Source organism: Myzus persicae, unplaced genomic scaffold (genome assembly GCF_001856785.1).
Source record: "Myzus persicae strain clone G006 unplaced genomic scaffold, MPER_G0061.0, whole genome shotgun sequence".
Classification (NCBI taxonomy): domain Eukaryota; kingdom Metazoa; phylum Arthropoda; class Insecta; order Hemiptera; family Aphididae; genus Myzus; species Myzus persicae.
Window position 1 is genome coordinate 560,554 of NW_019100692.1, and position 18,586 is coordinate 579,139.

The 18,586-nt window shown below is 24.5% G+C and overlaps 2 protein-coding genes across 5 annotated transcripts; both read right to left on the reverse strand.

Moving 5' to 3' along the window:
- Positions 1-4,016: 4,016 nt before the first annotated feature.
- Positions 4,017-4,745, reverse strand: LOC111042395 (longitudinals lacking protein, isoforms A/B/D/L-like). Its single transcript, XM_022326989.1, has 2 exons — positions 4,739-4,745; positions 4,017-4,413 (listed from the first exon to the last, which is right to left on the reverse strand). Exons 1-2 carry the CDS (start codon positions 4,743-4,745, stop codon positions 4,169-4,171), a joined length of 252 nt encoding a protein of 83 aa, XP_022182681.1. The 3' UTR covers positions 4,017-4,168.
- Positions 4,746-16,198: 11,453 nt separating this feature from the next.
- LOC111042495 (zinc finger protein 134-like) lies at positions 16,199-18,385 on the reverse strand. Of its 4 annotated transcripts, none has more exons than XM_022327119.1 (2): positions 17,831-18,385; positions 16,199-16,692 (listed from the first exon to the last, which is right to left on the reverse strand). In XM_022327119.1, the coding sequence occupies exons 1-2, from the start codon at positions 17,964-17,966 to the stop codon at positions 16,364-16,366; spliced, it is 465 nt and encodes a 154-aa protein (XP_022182811.1). In that variant the 5' UTR covers positions 17,967-18,385; the 3' UTR covers positions 16,199-16,363. The 4 variants fall into 4 exon arrangements, 1 of the variants encoding a protein (XP_022182811.1); XR_002605445.1 differs by having other exon boundaries at positions 16,580-16,692; positions 17,758-18,385; XR_002605447.1 differs by having other exon boundaries at positions 16,593-16,692; positions 18,100-18,385.
- Between the last annotated feature and the right edge of the window lie 201 nt (positions 18,386-18,586).

An 18,586-nucleotide genomic window follows, 5' to 3' on the forward strand; every position in this document is an offset into this window, starting at 1 on the left:
GTAGAAAGTAAAATCTTTTATTTAAATAACAATTTATAATTAAATTGATGTATTTGATTTCTGTTTAAAAAAATAAATGTTTGAGTATTTATTATAAAATAGTACCAGCTATACCAGTGGAGGCGTGGAGCAGCCAGAATTCATAGTCTTATAATTTATAAATAGTATTCAGCTATTAGTTATTAAACAGTAATAAACTAATATTATTAATTAGATGTGATTAAAAATAAATAATAATAGTGACTAGGCACTTACGTTGCAGTTGCGGTATTGATTACAACAATAAGTACCTAGATTGAAGGTACCTATACCTAATTACATCAGTATTATTAATTATAATATGGCTATAGGTACAACCTATCAATCGTACATATTTATATTTTTGTTTAATTGATAAATTACACAACTATAGTAAAATTAACAATATTGGTTCTATGAAAAGTTAAAATTCAATTGAAAAAATCTGAGTAACGTGTTTGATCTTCAGTTTCATAAAATTAAATTTATTTTTCTTGGTGTCGGCTTTGATACATAATTTGTTCAAGCTGTTTATTTAACACTTCCATTCGAAGTTCGTACAACAATTTTAGCTTCAAATTTGAATGATCAATGTTAATGTTTAATCTTTTATTTCTGTTATTGTGTGGTAAATCATTATTCCAACTCTTCAATGAGTATGGTCCAATATCTGAAAATTCATACATAATTACTTTTAGAATATTATGTTAAAATAGTGAAATTATAAAAAGACAACTGTATACGGTATGTGTGTTTTATTAGAAAATAAGCTCATACAAAATATCAACATACAATTAATATAAAAACTATAAAACATATTTTAAAGTAAATACAACTAAGTAGGTGGTTTTTTTGTTATATTTTAATGTTTAGTATAGGTAATATATGCATATCATATAAGTATTTCTACAAAATAATAGACTAGGTACCTAATTAACTGTTGGCATTTGAAGTGGAATCAAATGTACCTTTCTTCTAATAAAAAGAGCTTTGGTGGAATCAATACAATTCCAATGTATTACAGTTACTATTATTACCTATTTCTGTTTTAGTGTACATTAAACTAGAAAATCTCTTGTTTGTATGTATTTAGCATAATATCCACACAATTTGAAGTATTAGCAATAATAACTTATAATTTTAGATAAGTATAAGGTACATATTAACATATTATCTATTCATAAATAACTTTGTGAATTTTTGCTACATGTGTCTTGAGACTGACTTTCTGTACAAAGGTTCTACAACATATTTTACATTGAAATTGTCTAGGTACTCTACATCCATACATCAGATGACTTTTCAAATTATATTTCCGCCATTTGCCTTTGTATTTATGACCACATCCATTCGGACATACAGCAGGATCATCAACAACAATTGTTTCTAGTTTTTCTAATAATATACCTGCAAGACAACGAGTTAAAATTAATCATAGAGTTTTTACATTAGTAAATGGGTACTATGTACGTCTTCAATACACAAAACGTAGTACAAAAGCCAAATAATGATTTATTTTAAGCGAAGCGATTTATTTTATTTTACCGCTAAAATAAATAATACAATATAAGATAAAAGTACTACCTATTGCTAATTCATATCAAACAATTTTTTGTATTAGTAAGTAACATAACAAAGTTTTTAGAAAAACATTAAATAATTTAATTCTAAAAAAATAGTATACAATAAGAAGAACCCAACAATACTAGTTCTATTGTCATACATTGACATTTTATACATAGGTACTAAGGTAATAACTTTTTATTAATTAGGTTACTTAATTTGTATACCATTAAAATTCAAAAGTTTAGCAATTAATTGATTTTACGACAAGTTGTTGGCCAATGAGTAGTGCAACAAATTACAGTTAGTACTTAATATTTGATTAAATCTTGGCTTCTAGATACCTAGTAATTAGCAGTAGGAATATGGTATAATTACATTACAACACATTATTATTCACATTTGGAAATGTTTTTGTATTTAATTTAAGTATAACTAAAATTTTACTAATAATACCAATAAAATGATTAGACAGGTACTTTTACCTACTGATTGATTTTTTTTTCTTAAATTGTATCAGTGTTAAACTGTACAATTTTTCAATCTTAAGTCATATACAAATATTCAACAATTGTCATCTTATCTTTTAATGATGTGTGCGGTGTGCCTGTAACCAGTATATTGAAATGGATTTGTTTTAATTTAAGCTCCAGTATTGATAAAATACAATGAAAAATATAATGTTATTATAGGGGCATAAATAATATGGTACTAAAAATGTACTTTGATTACTCATAAAATATTACATCTAATGAGTCAATTATGTCATTTTTCTAAAGAAATTACAAATTTATATAAACTTATGAGTTATTACATAATAGAAAACTTTTCAATAATTCATACATATTTTTAAATTGAATCAAGTAACCCGAATGAATAAAAAATATTAAAAAATCAATATCTTTCTGAAAATAATAGATTTTCATTAATAGTATAGAAGTTACCAAGGAAAGTGCTCAAAAATATTGGTAAAAAATTTTGTATTTCACTAACAACAAAAACAAAATTACTTATACTTTTACAATTTGAAATGTTATAGTTGTGATTGAATTCTGTATAATGTATATTATATCATACTGCACACAATATTAGAACATGAGTTCTAAAATATACTATTGAACAATCTACTTCAGTAATCAAATCAAATAATGTTTTAAACATCATTATCAGTTATTAGAATTTAGGTATACTTTAAAAAATATATATATAAATGTATATGGTTACATGAAATTTGATGCTGTACAAATCCATTTATAATACGGCAGAAGAATCTGAAAAAAAAAATATTTGAGTTAAGTGAATTTTTATAGTTGAAATAAAGAATTATTGAATAATGTAATGATAGAACTGAAATGTTTATGAGTATATGACAGAATTTTTTTATTCAAGTCAATATTATTAGAGATAAAATATAATACTTATAAAAATATTATTGATGTAGTAATCAAGGCTGTTCGCAAGGTGGGGAGGAAGTCACAATTAACCTACGTTTCCAAAAGATCCATGGTTACTAAAGTTAAAAAAGGATCCATGGGGTGGACCTAGACGACAAAATATCTTTGAACGGGCCTGGAGGTAACTGTAGGTAATTTTTGAAGAGACTTGAGTTATTACTTAGTAAGTTAAGTAAGTAAATACATAAAATATATTATTCCATTAATAATGAACAAATTATTCGATTATTTGATAATTAATTTATTGCTCTTCAAATATTTGTATTTATGCATTAAAAAAAACAAAAAGTTAAAAATAAACAAATAATACATTTTTATACTTTTATACTTTGTTTTATATGTTATATAAAAATCATAACTACCACTTTATATTAGCTTAGATAATTATTAAAGTGGTTTTAGTAATTTAATTGTTCAGTTATTTTTTAACAGTTAAGCCATAGTTAAAAATGTATATTTTCATTTCAAAAAGTAAAAAAACAACCACAAAAATGATAAAAATGTAAAAAATATTAATAAATAATACTTTTTTTTTAACATATTCTTTTGGAATTACATGAAAATTTATAAAAAAAAAACAAGTTTTCAAAGAAATTAAAACTTTTTGTAATAATGAGTATAGACACCTAAATGGATTAACTTAAGAATATTATGATTTTAAATTTACATTTATAAAATGTAAATAATATTTAGTGTAAAATTTGTATAATTTATTTGATAATCTTTTAGTTTGTGGTGACGATTGTTTATTATAAAAATATAATATAATATATAGTTTGTATAGTACCTACAACCTACATAATATTATTATTTTTTAAATATAAACTATAATCAAACTATAAAATAATATTCACGTTTATTTTAAGATCTTATAATGTAAATAACTTTATTTTGAACTTTAGCGTTAGGTTTATTATATTATATGTATTACAATATGTTATGTTGAAACAAAAAATAAAAATAAAATAAAATAACAATTATTTTAATTCAAATACCATAATAAATAACATTATACTTAGAAATATAATACAAAAATTAGTTCCCATCAGGGTTCAATGTATATAACTAAACATAACTAGACAATAGACTCAATAATTCTTAAAAATTAACCAACTATACATCTATTATGAATCTTAATTTTCACATAATTCAACAAAGCACATGCTCATTGCATCCAAAATATTTTTGTGTACAGCCATTTGATGCTTGTTGAGATTAACTTTTTGGGCAAAAGTTCTAGGACAGTATTCACATTTAAACTGTGGAGGTACCCCACATTCATACTTCAGATGTCTGCGCAATGTTCCACGATGATTATATGATCGTCCACAGTTATTCGGACATGGCAATTTCAATAAGTTTGACTTTTGGAACAATCCTATTTATCAAAATGAAAAACAAACCAAATTATATTGCTCTATTAGTAATCATAATAAATATTGTTACTATTTATGTTAAAACATTTATTATACATAATATGTTAGTTTGGCAGACCACACGAAGAAAATATCCAGGCTTGTTAAATTGGGTGAATCATTGCTGAGTTAATAAATAAAAATAATATATTTTTAAGCTGTTGTGTTTATTGGTTGGAAACTACTTTATCTCTGGTTAAGAGTAAAAAACCAACCTACCCTTTACACTAGCTATAATGGATGTTAACAATAATGACAATATATCGTTTTTGAATATAACATAATTACCATTCATTCCTTACTATATAGAAATGCATTTATTAGATTTTAACATTTCTTTGAAAGTCAATTACATTAATCTAATATCGGACACAATATTTTTGATTTTGATGCAATAATCTGTCACTTTAATTTATATTATTAAGAAAAAGGCAGTTGCCTCAACAAAATAAATTATTTTCGAGTTTTCTATAACTGAATGATGATTTAACATAATATGTCACTAAAATAAATAAAACCTAAAGAAATTCTATGTAATAAATAATAATATTAGTAAATAATAATATTAATTTAATATGAGGTAGGTCAATAATAAAATCACGTTTTATATGTTATCATTTAATGTCATAGAATTTAAATTTTCAAAGAACAAATAAGATATATCCTAGATATATTAGAGTTTTAACTTCTCAGTACATTACATAATACATAATAAATATACAGTATGTATTTCTGTAGTATTTATTCAATTGTGTTACAAACAATTGAAAAAAATTGAATTTATAAAACAGGTCTTCCGTAGTGATCTAAAACAGAACAAAGATTTATATTATTTTATTTTTTAATCTATAAAATATATTTATCAAACTTATTATAATTTATTATATTTATTTATTTATTTAATTAATTGAAACTATTAGTTCATAGTTGTAAAATATAATTACATTTTATAATAATATAAAACATATTTTATTTAGTGGTATGAATGTAAGTATAGTAAAAGTAAAATGAACAACCAGTTTACCACCTGTTATACCTTTGTTATTTTATACAGGTTCATTTTTTAAGCAGTAAAAACAAAAATTAATATTATTCAATATATTTACTGTTCACTGTTAAAGAATTACCTAGTATACCTGAAAGTAATTTAACAATGTGAAGTAAAATTTAATTCCTACTGTTATACTCACTCTCATGAGTTAAATTTAAAAAATAGTTGTTATTGTGGTTGTTTAATGCCTAGTCATATGAACTATTAAATGATCATTTCGTTTGAATGCTTTTGAACAAACTCTACATATGTATTGGGGTTCAACTCCACATTCTTTTCTTATATGTCTACTTAAATCATATTTGTACTTATAACTTCGACCACATCCATTCCAGCACGGCCACCTTGAAAAATTACCTAAACATGTGAAAATATAATTATTAATAAATATAAAATGTTTATGTATACAATATATAATATATATTATTATGTGTTAAGAACAATTAATATTTATAAATATTTTATATAATGTAAAAGCCATTAGCAAACAACATATATTTACTAGTAATTTTTATTTTGGAGTACAATATAAGTTAGTTGAAAATAGTTGTAATATCATTTTATTTTTTTCTAATGAAGTTACGAGTGTTGATCCTTGCAGAAATAATTCAATTATATTTTGAAATACAATCTGTCATTGGTAAAGACAGTCATTAATCTGTGATTAAACTGATATTCAAATACACCGTGTTGTTCATTGCCAAAACCATCTAAAGACTAATTGTACTTAATTTTTAATTTTCCCAAATCAATCATAATGTACAATTAAATTTAACTATTTACATTTTTTATTCAATTGTGTAAAATAATTATATTATTTTGTAATTTTTTTAATCAAACCTTAACCTTAATAGTTGATGCTGTACTAATAATAAATAAAAAATCTATTATTGACAACAATAAAAAAATCATTTATGTAAAACATTTTTTTAAGGAAGAAGGTAATAAGGAAACAATCAGCATATTTATAGAACATATTATTAAGCTTTGGAAATATAGGGTTAAATTATATCATTTTATATTCTTCATGATACATTATTAATTAATAGGTACATGATATAGTTAATTTAGTTAACAGGAATGAAATATTTTTTTTAATGTAATTATTTACTACCTAATCTAAGTAATGTATACCATGCACCAGTGGCGGCGGGATATAATACTCTTTGAAGCAATTGCTTCATAGATTTATAGCTTCAACATAGTACATTATCATTTTGATATAATAAAGGGGATGGTTGGTGGTAAAAATATTAAAAATGTACAATTTGCTTCAAAGACTCAAAAGTTTGCGCCGCCACTGATATGCACACTGCACAGACTTCTAAAATACTACATTAGATAGTAGTGGCAGTCAAATGATTTTGTCTAGGGGAGGGAGGGGGATTAGGCTGACTTTTTAACATGCAACATTTGATCAATAAAAAAAAATGCTTAATTGATCAATATGTACAGGGTGATTCAACAAGCATGCTCACCCTTTTTTCTTCAATAATGCAGTTATTTAAAATCTGAATTTTGGAATTTTTCTATATACTTAAAGGCCGTACTTCAAATTCTCGAGATTTTGTGTATTACTTAGAGAGGATCCTGTGGAGATATAAACATCTATTTTTCAAATGAGAACCCCTCTTTTCAACTGTGAATTATTCAGTGATTTTTTTCTGAAAAATTTGATGTATCAGAATCAAAATTTGTAAGAGTAATTTTTGATTTATTTAACTTTGTATTCTAAGGATATAACATCCTGTACATAAACAAATGAAATGGATGCTTGTATGCCTGTCTGTAAATTAGAGACTCAAAAACTGCTGTGCTGTTAATGAGAGACTTTGAGACTTTAAGGGTGTTTAATGTTTATACATTTTTATCAACTCCTGAAAGTAGCTTAAGGGTAGCGCATAAGAGATTTTTAACTAACTGAAAAAGAATATAATTTAATTTAATTTATAGGATTGCGTCAGTTACATTTGGTATCAGATATTATAATGAGTACAAACATATTTTTGAAAAAAAGATACGAGCAATGCTAAGCAGGACAGCTAGTAAATATAAAGCATAATAAATATCGAAAAAAAGGTTATGAAGGGATCTAGCCTCTCTCATCACTTTACCACTTGACTACCACTACTAAATAAGGAACTTGTATCATTAAATAAATATAATCTTCTGTATTTTAGTATGTTTTCTAAATAGTTTAAAATTTTTATATTGATGGACATTTTTCCAACTCAAAACATGGCGGTTTACCTTATTTTATTTTGTATTCGTTTTATTCAGAGTTCCTAATATAGTTTTGCACAAAAATCTGTGATACCATGAAGTAATTTTTATGTTAAGTGAATTCACAGTTAACTAAAATATAAAAATATTTTTTGACCAATGAAAAGAGAACATATAAAGCTTAACATTTTACAATATTACATAGGTATTCATAAATTAACTGTTATTAATTGCTTTTAAATAATTTCTGATGAACCACAATCATATGTGACTTTAAGTGATGAACATGTTTAAACATTTTACGGCAAGTATCACAGCGATATTGAGGAGGGATACCACATTCTTTTCTCATGTGACGTATTAAGTCACCTTTGTTTTTATAACTTCTACCACAGCTGTTCATACATGGCCACCGGCCTTGTAAACCTGCAAACAAATACATTTCATTAAATCATCATACCAAAATATTGGACTGATAAAAAGCAATCGGCATTTATTCAATAGAATTAAGTGAATTATATTTAATTTCAAATCAAAATATAGAAATATAGAAATGCTAAGTAATAACTAATTATAATAGCTGAAACTATGTTGTTATTTTATATTTTGAATAAACTTAACTGTTTTAATAATTCAGCCTTAATAAAATAAAATATGATATGTGTATAATATCAAGTCCACTAATAGCAAATTAGTAAACAAAAACTCAATTTTTATTAAAATAGGGAAGAGACAATCAATCAAAATTAAATAAAAAATTAATACTGTACCTACTATTTTAATTTTGATATCTCCTTTGGCAAATTAAATAAAGCATAAATTATAATAGCAATTCAAGAAATACAATCAACCAATTCTAAAACTATTGAACAAACATTTACATGCTCCGAGTGATGTTGTGCAGTGTACTTTTTATACTCAATAATATTAAAGGTGAAAAATGTATTTTTCTAATATATATTACAAAATCATCATACCTGGTCATAGATAAGATTCATATTATAATTCAATTATACAAAAACCAAAATTAATTGTATGTATAGCGTACATATAGTGTACTATATTATATAAATGCTGGAATTGGTTTTTAGAATAATATATTAGTATGAATATATGATATTCAGTAAAATTTCTTGTAATTTAACAAACTGTATTGTACTATTATATCTACTATTACATCTATGATCACTAGATTTTTTTTTTATTAGAAGTCGTTTAATAATATGTTCAACTATATAACTTTAATTTTACTATAGAACCTATGTTGCGAAAAACTCAAGTAGATAAATTAGTATCAATCATAGTCAATATAATATGTATTCTGGTTCTATAATCATTGAAAATAAATTTCACAAAATTATTTTCATAACATAAATTTTAAAAGATCATAATATTTAAAATATTGAATTTTAAAACTTCCTGTTACCTCAAATAGTTTAAAATAATTGTATTTAATGAATGTGAATATAGCATATTTTAAATAACTAATAACATGGAATTATTTTGTAATTATGTAATTTTATATATTTACCTACTATTTATTTATTTATTTATTTATAACTTAGATATTATAGGGTTTTTTTTGGTACCAAAAGCTATTAAATTGTTCAGTATCACTGGCATGATAAAAATAAAATATACTTGATATAATAATACACAGATATGAGGATACATTTTTCAAAACCTAAGAAGACCCAGATTACAAAATGTCAATACGTTAGAGAATAATTTTAGATTATAAGATATTATATAGCGAAATAAATACAATAAATAGTAACATTTTACATTAAAATAACATGCACAACATAGTCACCTTCAGTAAGAGGATCCTTTAAAATCACACCTAACCTAACCAGAGCTCAAAAAAGTGCCGTAATAGATATTCCAGAACAGAAATCCTTTGACTATCTTATTATAAGCCACTGAACTAGATACTTTATAGCTAATATCAAATCTATAAATCCATGGTCCTCATTGAAAATTTATTTTATTTATACCTCATTTTTTAAACACTAATAAATTTGTATTAATAAATAATAATTATACTGTAGTATTTTACTGCATTTTTATTTAAAATAAATGTATTTAACTATGTAAAGTTTGTAACTTTCTACTTTTAATCATCAGGGGTATGCGACTGATTGATAATATATTAAAGTGCTACGCGAAAAACAAAGTTCGAGAACTGCTGATATAGATTATATATTTAACTATTTATCAAATTAACTATTTGAAAACAAACTTTCAAAGCTTCTAAAAGTCAGTTAATTGAAAGGAATTATTGTTAAGTTATCAGTTAGTTTTTTTCACAAAAAGTGAATAAAAATTTAAAGTGTTTATAAAATATATCTTTTGTTTTAAATTTGGATAATAAGTAACTATACAATCATTTGAACTTAAGAATTACTATGATGTAAATTAAAGTAAGGTCTGTTGAAAATAGGTTGCCTGCATTTATTTTTTGAAAATCAAAAATGTGTACTGATAAGATTAGGACAAACAAGAAAACAGATAACAATTTTAAAATTATATAATATATAAAGAAGATATAAGATACTCAGTAGTAAAGTTTTCTACAGATGCAAAACAAATATAATAAACCGTTTCTTAGATATGTTTAATAATATGTTATACGTAAAACTATTGAAAACAAAACCTTTGATAGTAAAATTAGATACAATAATAGATAACCCTTTCATTGTATTCTAAATAAATATTGTTATAATTATAATAAAAACAATTTTGTAAAATTATTATGTTTAAAGTTTTAAATTAAAACTCTGTGGGTTAAATTTATTTTAATAATAACAAAAACTTCATTATTTAACAGTTTTTTAATAATAACAATGGTAATAGTATAAAGTTAGGTATTCAGTAAATTATTCAAGTAATTTATGAACTAATAAATTATGCTTTTTCAATGTGTCTCTACATCTGAACATCTTGCCGCAAAATGAACATTCAAAAGCTGGAGGAATATTAGAGCATGATAAAAAATGTCTAGTTAAATGTGCTTTATGCTTAAAAGCTTTTGAACATTGGATACATATATGCTGAGGAGCAACACCGCATTCTTTTCTTAAATGTCTAATAAGATTGTGCCTTTCTTTGTAACTTCGACCACATGTATTTGGACACATATATCTTCCACTGTTTGGACAAACTGTAAAATTCAATAAAAATGAGTTATGAAGAAAACATGTATCTACTACTATGTAAGACAATTAAAACTGCAAAGAAATTAAGCAAAAGCAGTTTTCAACGTCATACAAATAAGAGTTTATCAATTAAAATTTATATTTATATTTTAAATTTTCATACTATTTAGTTTAATGATTCAATAAATATACCGACTAAGTAGTAAATATTTGTCATATTGTAGAGAGAAATAGTATGTGATTATTCATAGTATATGTAACTATTTAAAATCGTATGTCCTACAGTACATTTACATGTGACTTAAAACAAATGTAATATAATACATTATAATTAATCAGATAATTTTTAAAATAGTTAATATTTATATTTATTAAAACAAATATATAGAACTCTATAGTCCACAGCGTACACGGTGATAATATAGATATATATAATTTATGTTATAAACCTCTATCAACACAACAATAAACATTTAAAACAATTATATATTAAAGATATAGAAAATAAATGTAGCTCCAACAGCTCTCATAATTAAAACTAACAGAACATGCTTTGAAGTCATATCAAACTAACATTTGAAAATATCAAGAAATTTAAATTAATTAATAACAGTGTAATGAGCACATTTATTAGTAATTTTATTTTATTCTAAAATACAAGAAATAATAACCTAAAAAAAATCTAAGATTTATGACCAATAATATACTTTTATTTTATTTTAAATGTCATACACTTACTAAAGTAATGTAAGGAGTCAACAAGAACATGTTTTGTTTTAAAAATGATTTGAATTAATAATTACATTTCAGTCTTTAAATTTAAATTATATTTTATTGATATGTAAAACATCAGAAGAGTCCATTAGTACCTAATATAATACGAATATAATATTTACAAAGTTGGTTTAAGTACATTATTTACAATTTTTTTTTCTCGAGTTATACAACTTAAATAAATTAGAATTGTATAGTTTTGTTTCTTTAAGAAAATTAATTATATTTATTTTTGATAGTAGATCTGGTAATAGTTTGCTCGATTTACTGTGGATAAAGTATTTATTTCTTGTATCATCATGTTTGCAGCCTTTGGTATTAACGATGTGTTTCATTGTTATTTACTACACATTATTCATTGATAGGTGGTTTGCTTTTATTCCCAAGGTAGTTTTAGGAATGTGAGTCTTATTCATACGTGGTTCATTTTAGTTTCATCCTTCCTTTTTAGATTTAGGATGTACCATATTTGTGTATTGATTTTTATTGCAATTGATTTGGTATTTTAGTTTTTCAGTTTTCTGCCATTTTTGTAGTACATTTTGTTAGTGTTTTTTGTGTCGGCGTAAGTATTTATTATATTTAAGAGTAGGTAAAAGTAGAGAAAGCCGTATTGGATATTTCATGATTAGCTTATTTACCGTCTATACCACTGCATCTGGATACCAATACTAATATCAAAAATGCTATTCCTTTCACTCAAAATTAGAAGTTTTTTCTTGAACAAGTTTTGTTATATTGGAAGGGATTGTTGGGTTTTTGGTGCTTGTAAGACTACCAAGTACATCGGTGAATTTTAAATGGAATTTTTATGTTGTTTTAATTGTAAGGTATTAAAGTTACAAAAGTCATGAACTATTATACAGTGTGATTTGAGTGATTCTTTACGTTTAAATGTTTTCACACAAAATGAACACCGATATTGAGGCTCAACACCACACTCTTGTCGACAATGACGATACAATGAAAACTTCTTTTTATACGTTCTACCACAATAACTATTTGGACATATCCATCGGCCATTTTGTAGTTGTGCTATTCCTATAACACATAGATTATAATTAATAACATAATAATGGTTAGGTAAGTACTTATATATACATACATATATGATTTATTATTTAAATAAAAAGCGCTCAAAAGCCTAAATAAGATTCTTAGTTTATGAAGTGTGCAATATTTTATTTTAATCAATTATTTAGAATTTTGGGTTATAATACAGAAAGTAAAAGTTCTATCGCCAGTCCAATAACAATAATAATAATACCATACCTAATGCATAATTACAACTTAGTGACAAAACTATTAAATTTATGTGTTAGACATCCTCTTTTGGTAATAATTTTTTATATTAAGCTGTGGTAACAATTTCTCGTGTAATATTTTTACAAAAATAATTAAAAAAGGTTAATTTATACAATTATAAAAATATAAAGTACTTAATACTTATTTTATTGAGACCAAACAAATAAAAATATATTTAAAAGCATTACAAAAATTATAAAATAATAACAATGTAAGCTAATAAATGGAAAATATTAAAATGTATAGAAAATTAATTGTAGAAGGATCAGATCTAATAAAAAGTGTAGGTATTCAATATTTATTAAGATTTTTTTGTGGTGAAGGTAAATGTTATCAATATAGAAAAATCGTTCAATTATTTTTCTCTTCTAATATTAATTTTGCAGATAACAAAATAAATTATAAAAAAAATAAATAAAATAGATGATAACAGCTGGTTATATTTTGCTTTCATACAAGCTAACTTCTAACTCATTCAGTTCTCAATTCTTCGCAGCACATTAAATCAATGGCGTATTTACAATTTATGTAGGGAGTATAACACAAATAATATAAAATAGTATTTTTATTGAAAACAAATGTACCTAACTATAAAGTATAATTATCAGACATTCTCCTATAAAAAGGACATAAAAATTAAAGACCATATAGGGTTAGATCTATCTGCATAATCTACTCTTGCAAATATGCTACTGCCCCAAATTGGAGAGTAAAAAAAAATTATAAACATAAAACATAAAGTCTTAAACATTTCTAAAATATTTTCACTCCGGTTTTCTTAAACCAAAATGTTATTCCAATATCATCAAGTAGATGCCCATTGACTTCTTGACTATAACTTAGGCATACCATCAGCTTTTAACTCTATAAGCTAAACAAAAACTCAAATCATTATTTTATAACAATTTTACTTTATTATGATTAATTATACATATCCCAGTTGATGCTAATATGCAACAATAGTAAATTAATGACTAAAAAAATTCAGCTAGTAAAATGACGATTATAAATAATTATTTATATAATGAGAAAAAAATAACCAAATACATAACAATACATAATAATATAAGTTATATAACCATATAACTATGTACTATAATTTATAACAGGGATGGGCAACTGGCGGGCCGCGCTAAATTTTCAAATGACTTCATATAATTTTAGCGCTTATCTGTATTTTATTTTATGTTATTACGTTTTTTGATAAAATGTGGATATAAATTCTTATCCAGTTTTAAAATGAAACTAAATTATTAAATGTCTAAATATATATTTATAATGGTGTAGCTAACATACTATTTATTTCATTTTTTCGGTTTAGTCATATCCTTATTCCGTAGTGTCACCCTGACGTACCGTACTGCCGTAGTGTCACACCGTCACGCCGTTAGTAGTATTATTTTCGTGTTTTGTAGTAATTATTTGAAAAATGTCAGCCAAAAAGCATAAAATCGAAGACAAAAATAGAATTTTTAACAGCTTATGGGAGAATGAATATTTATTTATTATTAACAAACAAAAAAAAAACTCAATGTATAGTTTTTTTTTTTTTTTTTTTTTTTTTTAATTGATCCTGAGCCCGGCAACTGTGGCCATTAGCTATTAGTAGGTACTGTAGGTTACTAAATTTTCTATTGAAAAACCACATCCTCAAGTATCACATTAAATAATAATTGTAAATATAAATAAATAAAGATAAAAAATAAATGTTAGTAAATTTGAAAGACCATTTTTTTGCTTTTTCCTATGCACTGCGGCCCGCTAGATTTTAAAGTACTTAGAGTGGCCTGCTAGTAACTTTGAGTTGCTCATCCCTGATTTATAGTATAGTTGTAACTTAAATGTAATTTTGTTACACTTCTAACACTCCATGAATAAGTGCTCTGTGTGTGTTCATGTTTTGTACTTTTGTAAATTTTTTATCACATTTATCACATTGAAATGTATGAATAACTACATTTTTTGGAAATAAATGACTGCGCAGATGTTTGTTCAAAGTGTTGAAGTGTTTAAAAGATTTTGAGCATACAGCACAAACATTTTTGGCAAAATCACATTTATTTGTGTTCTTATTGTTGTCTTTATTTTTTTCAGTGTTGTTTATAGATTTTTTTCTGACTTCTAAAAAATAATATGCAATATAATAATTACAAAAAAAAAAAAAAAATACTTATGGTAACAATTGTAAATATTAGTATATTATCAGAGTCCTTAGCGAACAAGTTTTTCAAGTAATAAAAATTACGTAACAATTTTACTTGATGTTAATAAAGCGTAAATAAGCATTGCAATATTTTGTTAATAGATTTTCAACACAGTTATACTACAGTACATGAGTAAGTATACATATTGTATACTGGTATCTTCTACATAAATATGTTTTAAAATATAGAACATGTGGTAGTAAGCAGTATGTACTATATATAGAGTATTTATTATTTTATGTGGTAACAATGGCAAGGAGAACTTGTTCTTGTTCAACCCCATCAATTGTTTCACACTAAATTTGAGACACTAAATATATTCAAACTCAAAAGCATATTTTTATAGGACTATTATTACAAAATCAAAGGACAACAAATTTGATTTATGAAAATCAATACTAATAATTATATTTATCATTAAAAATTTGAGTACATTTATAATTTATATCCTGAACTAAAAATTTTATTTTATAAATTTTAAAATATATATCGGTTTATTATTTATACATTCCTTAATCATGTAGATAAATTGTATGAATATAAAAAACTCTTATAGGTATTAGGTTAAGAACATATTATATAACATTATAATTTATTAATGCAACAGATTTTATTACCTGCCTAGTATATTTATGTTTTCACCTTCATCTAAATATATTTCAAATCACATTGAAAATTGCAATTAAAATTTGGAGGTAAACATATACTTACTCAATTTATTGATCAACACATTATATACCTAAATAATAATGAAAAAAAAAAATGAAATTACTTGGAGTAGAATATAGAACAAATACTAAATAAATTTCAATAATAAAAAACCACTAGTGAAACATAATTTAATTCCATTTCTTCATAAAACATTATTGATATAATGGAACCATTTGATTATTAATTGGTAGGTTAATCTTGTAGTTTGATGTGTGTATGAATTTCTGCAAACAAATATATATTTATAATATTCTCAGAATATTTTCAAATAAAGAAGAAATTTCAAATATTTCAAATTGCAGATTATCACATTTTAATTGATTGTATTAGGTACAGTTTTAAATTGTATTCTATAATTGTATATAAGATATATCTGAACATTAATATAAATGAACAAATATTATATGTATTTAAGCATACATAATAAGATATATAAACAAGTGATTTATGTTTCAGTTAACATATTATAAATATAATTAACTACGTGTTAATCTGAATCGCCAATTTGCCATTCGCTATAAAATGCATAAACTTCATTTGGTATATTAGGATCGGAAAGTCTATGAATAGTGTTTTTGTGAGTTTTCATGTTGTCCTTGCGTGTGAATTTCTTTTTACAAATGTCGCATTGAAATTTAGGTGAAACATCACCGCACGATAGTTGGTGACTCTTCAAATGACTACTACGTTTGAAAAATTTGAAACATTTCGAGCAATTATATTGAGGCCCAACCCCGCACTCTTTGGCCAAGTGGAAACTTAAATGGGCTTTCCGTTTGTAGTTGCGGCCACATTTTGGGCACAACCATCTTTCATCTATTAACAAAAAAAAACATAAGGTAAAAATCATAGGAATGTCATAGGCTGATGTCAACATATTTTGTACATATCGACTGTTACTAAAGGATAGTACAAGCACAGGGTGTAAGCACTTCTTTGATGAATAAAAACAAACATAGTATAATAATTAATACACAAACCAAAAACAACAACAAGCAAAAATCTTTGGGTTCTAGACATAGAAATAAGTCATATTTAAGTAAATATCGAAAATCAAAATTTCTAAAAATTTATTCAGTTTTAAGGGTAGAAAATGTATATTACTTAGATAAGCGTTAATCAAATATTTTGTATTAAATATTAACAAAACCCTTTAAAATTTATTTTGTTTGCAAAAATGTTTACAACATGAATAGAATATAATCGGCTATCTCTCGCCATTTGTATACTACCTAACTATAAACACGAGTATGCAGTCCACCAATGTTGTGTGGTCTACTATAACTAAGATATTTACATAATTATGGTTATTGTATTATATATCTATTATGACACAATTTATGCATTTTATGAATTTTATCATTATATCTTCCTGCATGGCTAATATTATAAAACCAATTCTATAATAGGTAATAACAATTTATTTGGTTTATGTATTGCTTGTGGTGTATTATAATAAATTAGCATAGTTTATTCATAGTTGATACTTTTTAAAATGCTTGTAAAAGAATTGTATTGTTTGTTCCCTGCTGAAGAACCTAGTTGAATTACACAGTTACAATTAATTTTTTTAATTTTTAATCATAATATACTATTTTATTTACATATTTACATTTTTTTAGTTATATCATCTTTATTTATGTAATTATTTGTTTTGTGTAAAATAGCTGAATTTAATAAAATGTATATTGTAGCCTGCATACTATACTTTTATTATTATTATGGTACACCACAGTTTATTGGTAGACTCCATATTTTATTTGAAGAGTGCAAAATTGAATTTACTGAAAATATAATGATATAATAATTTTTTTGTCTCATATAGTTAGTTATAATCACCATTGAGTGTGTAATTATACAATAAAGGTTTTTTTCTCTTACATTGATTACAAAGAAGTCTCCCCAATTTCGATCCCTAGATGGGTACATCATATTTTGAAGTAGGATTACTGACCGGGCCCCATCCAACAAAAGGTCAGCATAGTTCCTATTGGAATTTGAGTTTGGCGTTCAGAGTTTAAAAGAGTCTGGGGAGGCATTACATGTGGGTACATAAAACTCCAATTTTGAAACTGAAATAAAAAGTACATTCAAGTTCTTGCTTAAAAATGTGTAGTTGCCAACCTTATAGTCTTTAATTATAAGTACCATACACATGCGCATGAATATTATAGTAAAATATATTTTTCCTCTGCCGTTATTAATTTTACAACTTTGACATACCTGAATATAATTTGTCTCGGTTCTATGATATACACGAAACTTTCACAGCACTTCATGGTATCAAACTATGTTTTCCAATTGATTTATGTTTCTTCAATGAATAATTGCATTAGGATATTTTAGGTACTTAGCCAACTACTAGGAGTTGCTAACATAGTTATTGATTGAATAACTAATAATAATGATTGATATCAATATTGTCAATAGATGCACAAGTAGTGGGCACTCATTATTTTATACAATATGAATTTCAGGGTTTAGTATTGATATAAATATGTTGATAACAACTACTGAAAAAATGTCAACAAAAATAATAACAATACTAGAAAAATATTATTTGTTTAATATTCTTGTTAAAGTCATCTAGTATAATATAAATGAAATAAAAAAAAAAAAAATGTTATGCAAGATTGAACAAATACTATACACAAACTATGGTATAAATTTAAATCAACACAATATTTTAGCAATAGAAACAACAACAGCT

Bases quoted from the DNA above. Each gene is read 5' to 3' on its own strand.
- LOC111042495 (XM_022327119.1), bottom strand. From the start codon at position 17,966: ATGTACTTTTTATTTCAGTTTCAAAATTGGAGTTTTATGTACCCACAT. The intron at 16,693-17,830 runs GTCAGTAATCCT...TTTTGTTAATAG, and splicing joins CTTTTGTTGGATGGGGCCCG to ATGAAAGATGGTTGTGCCCA.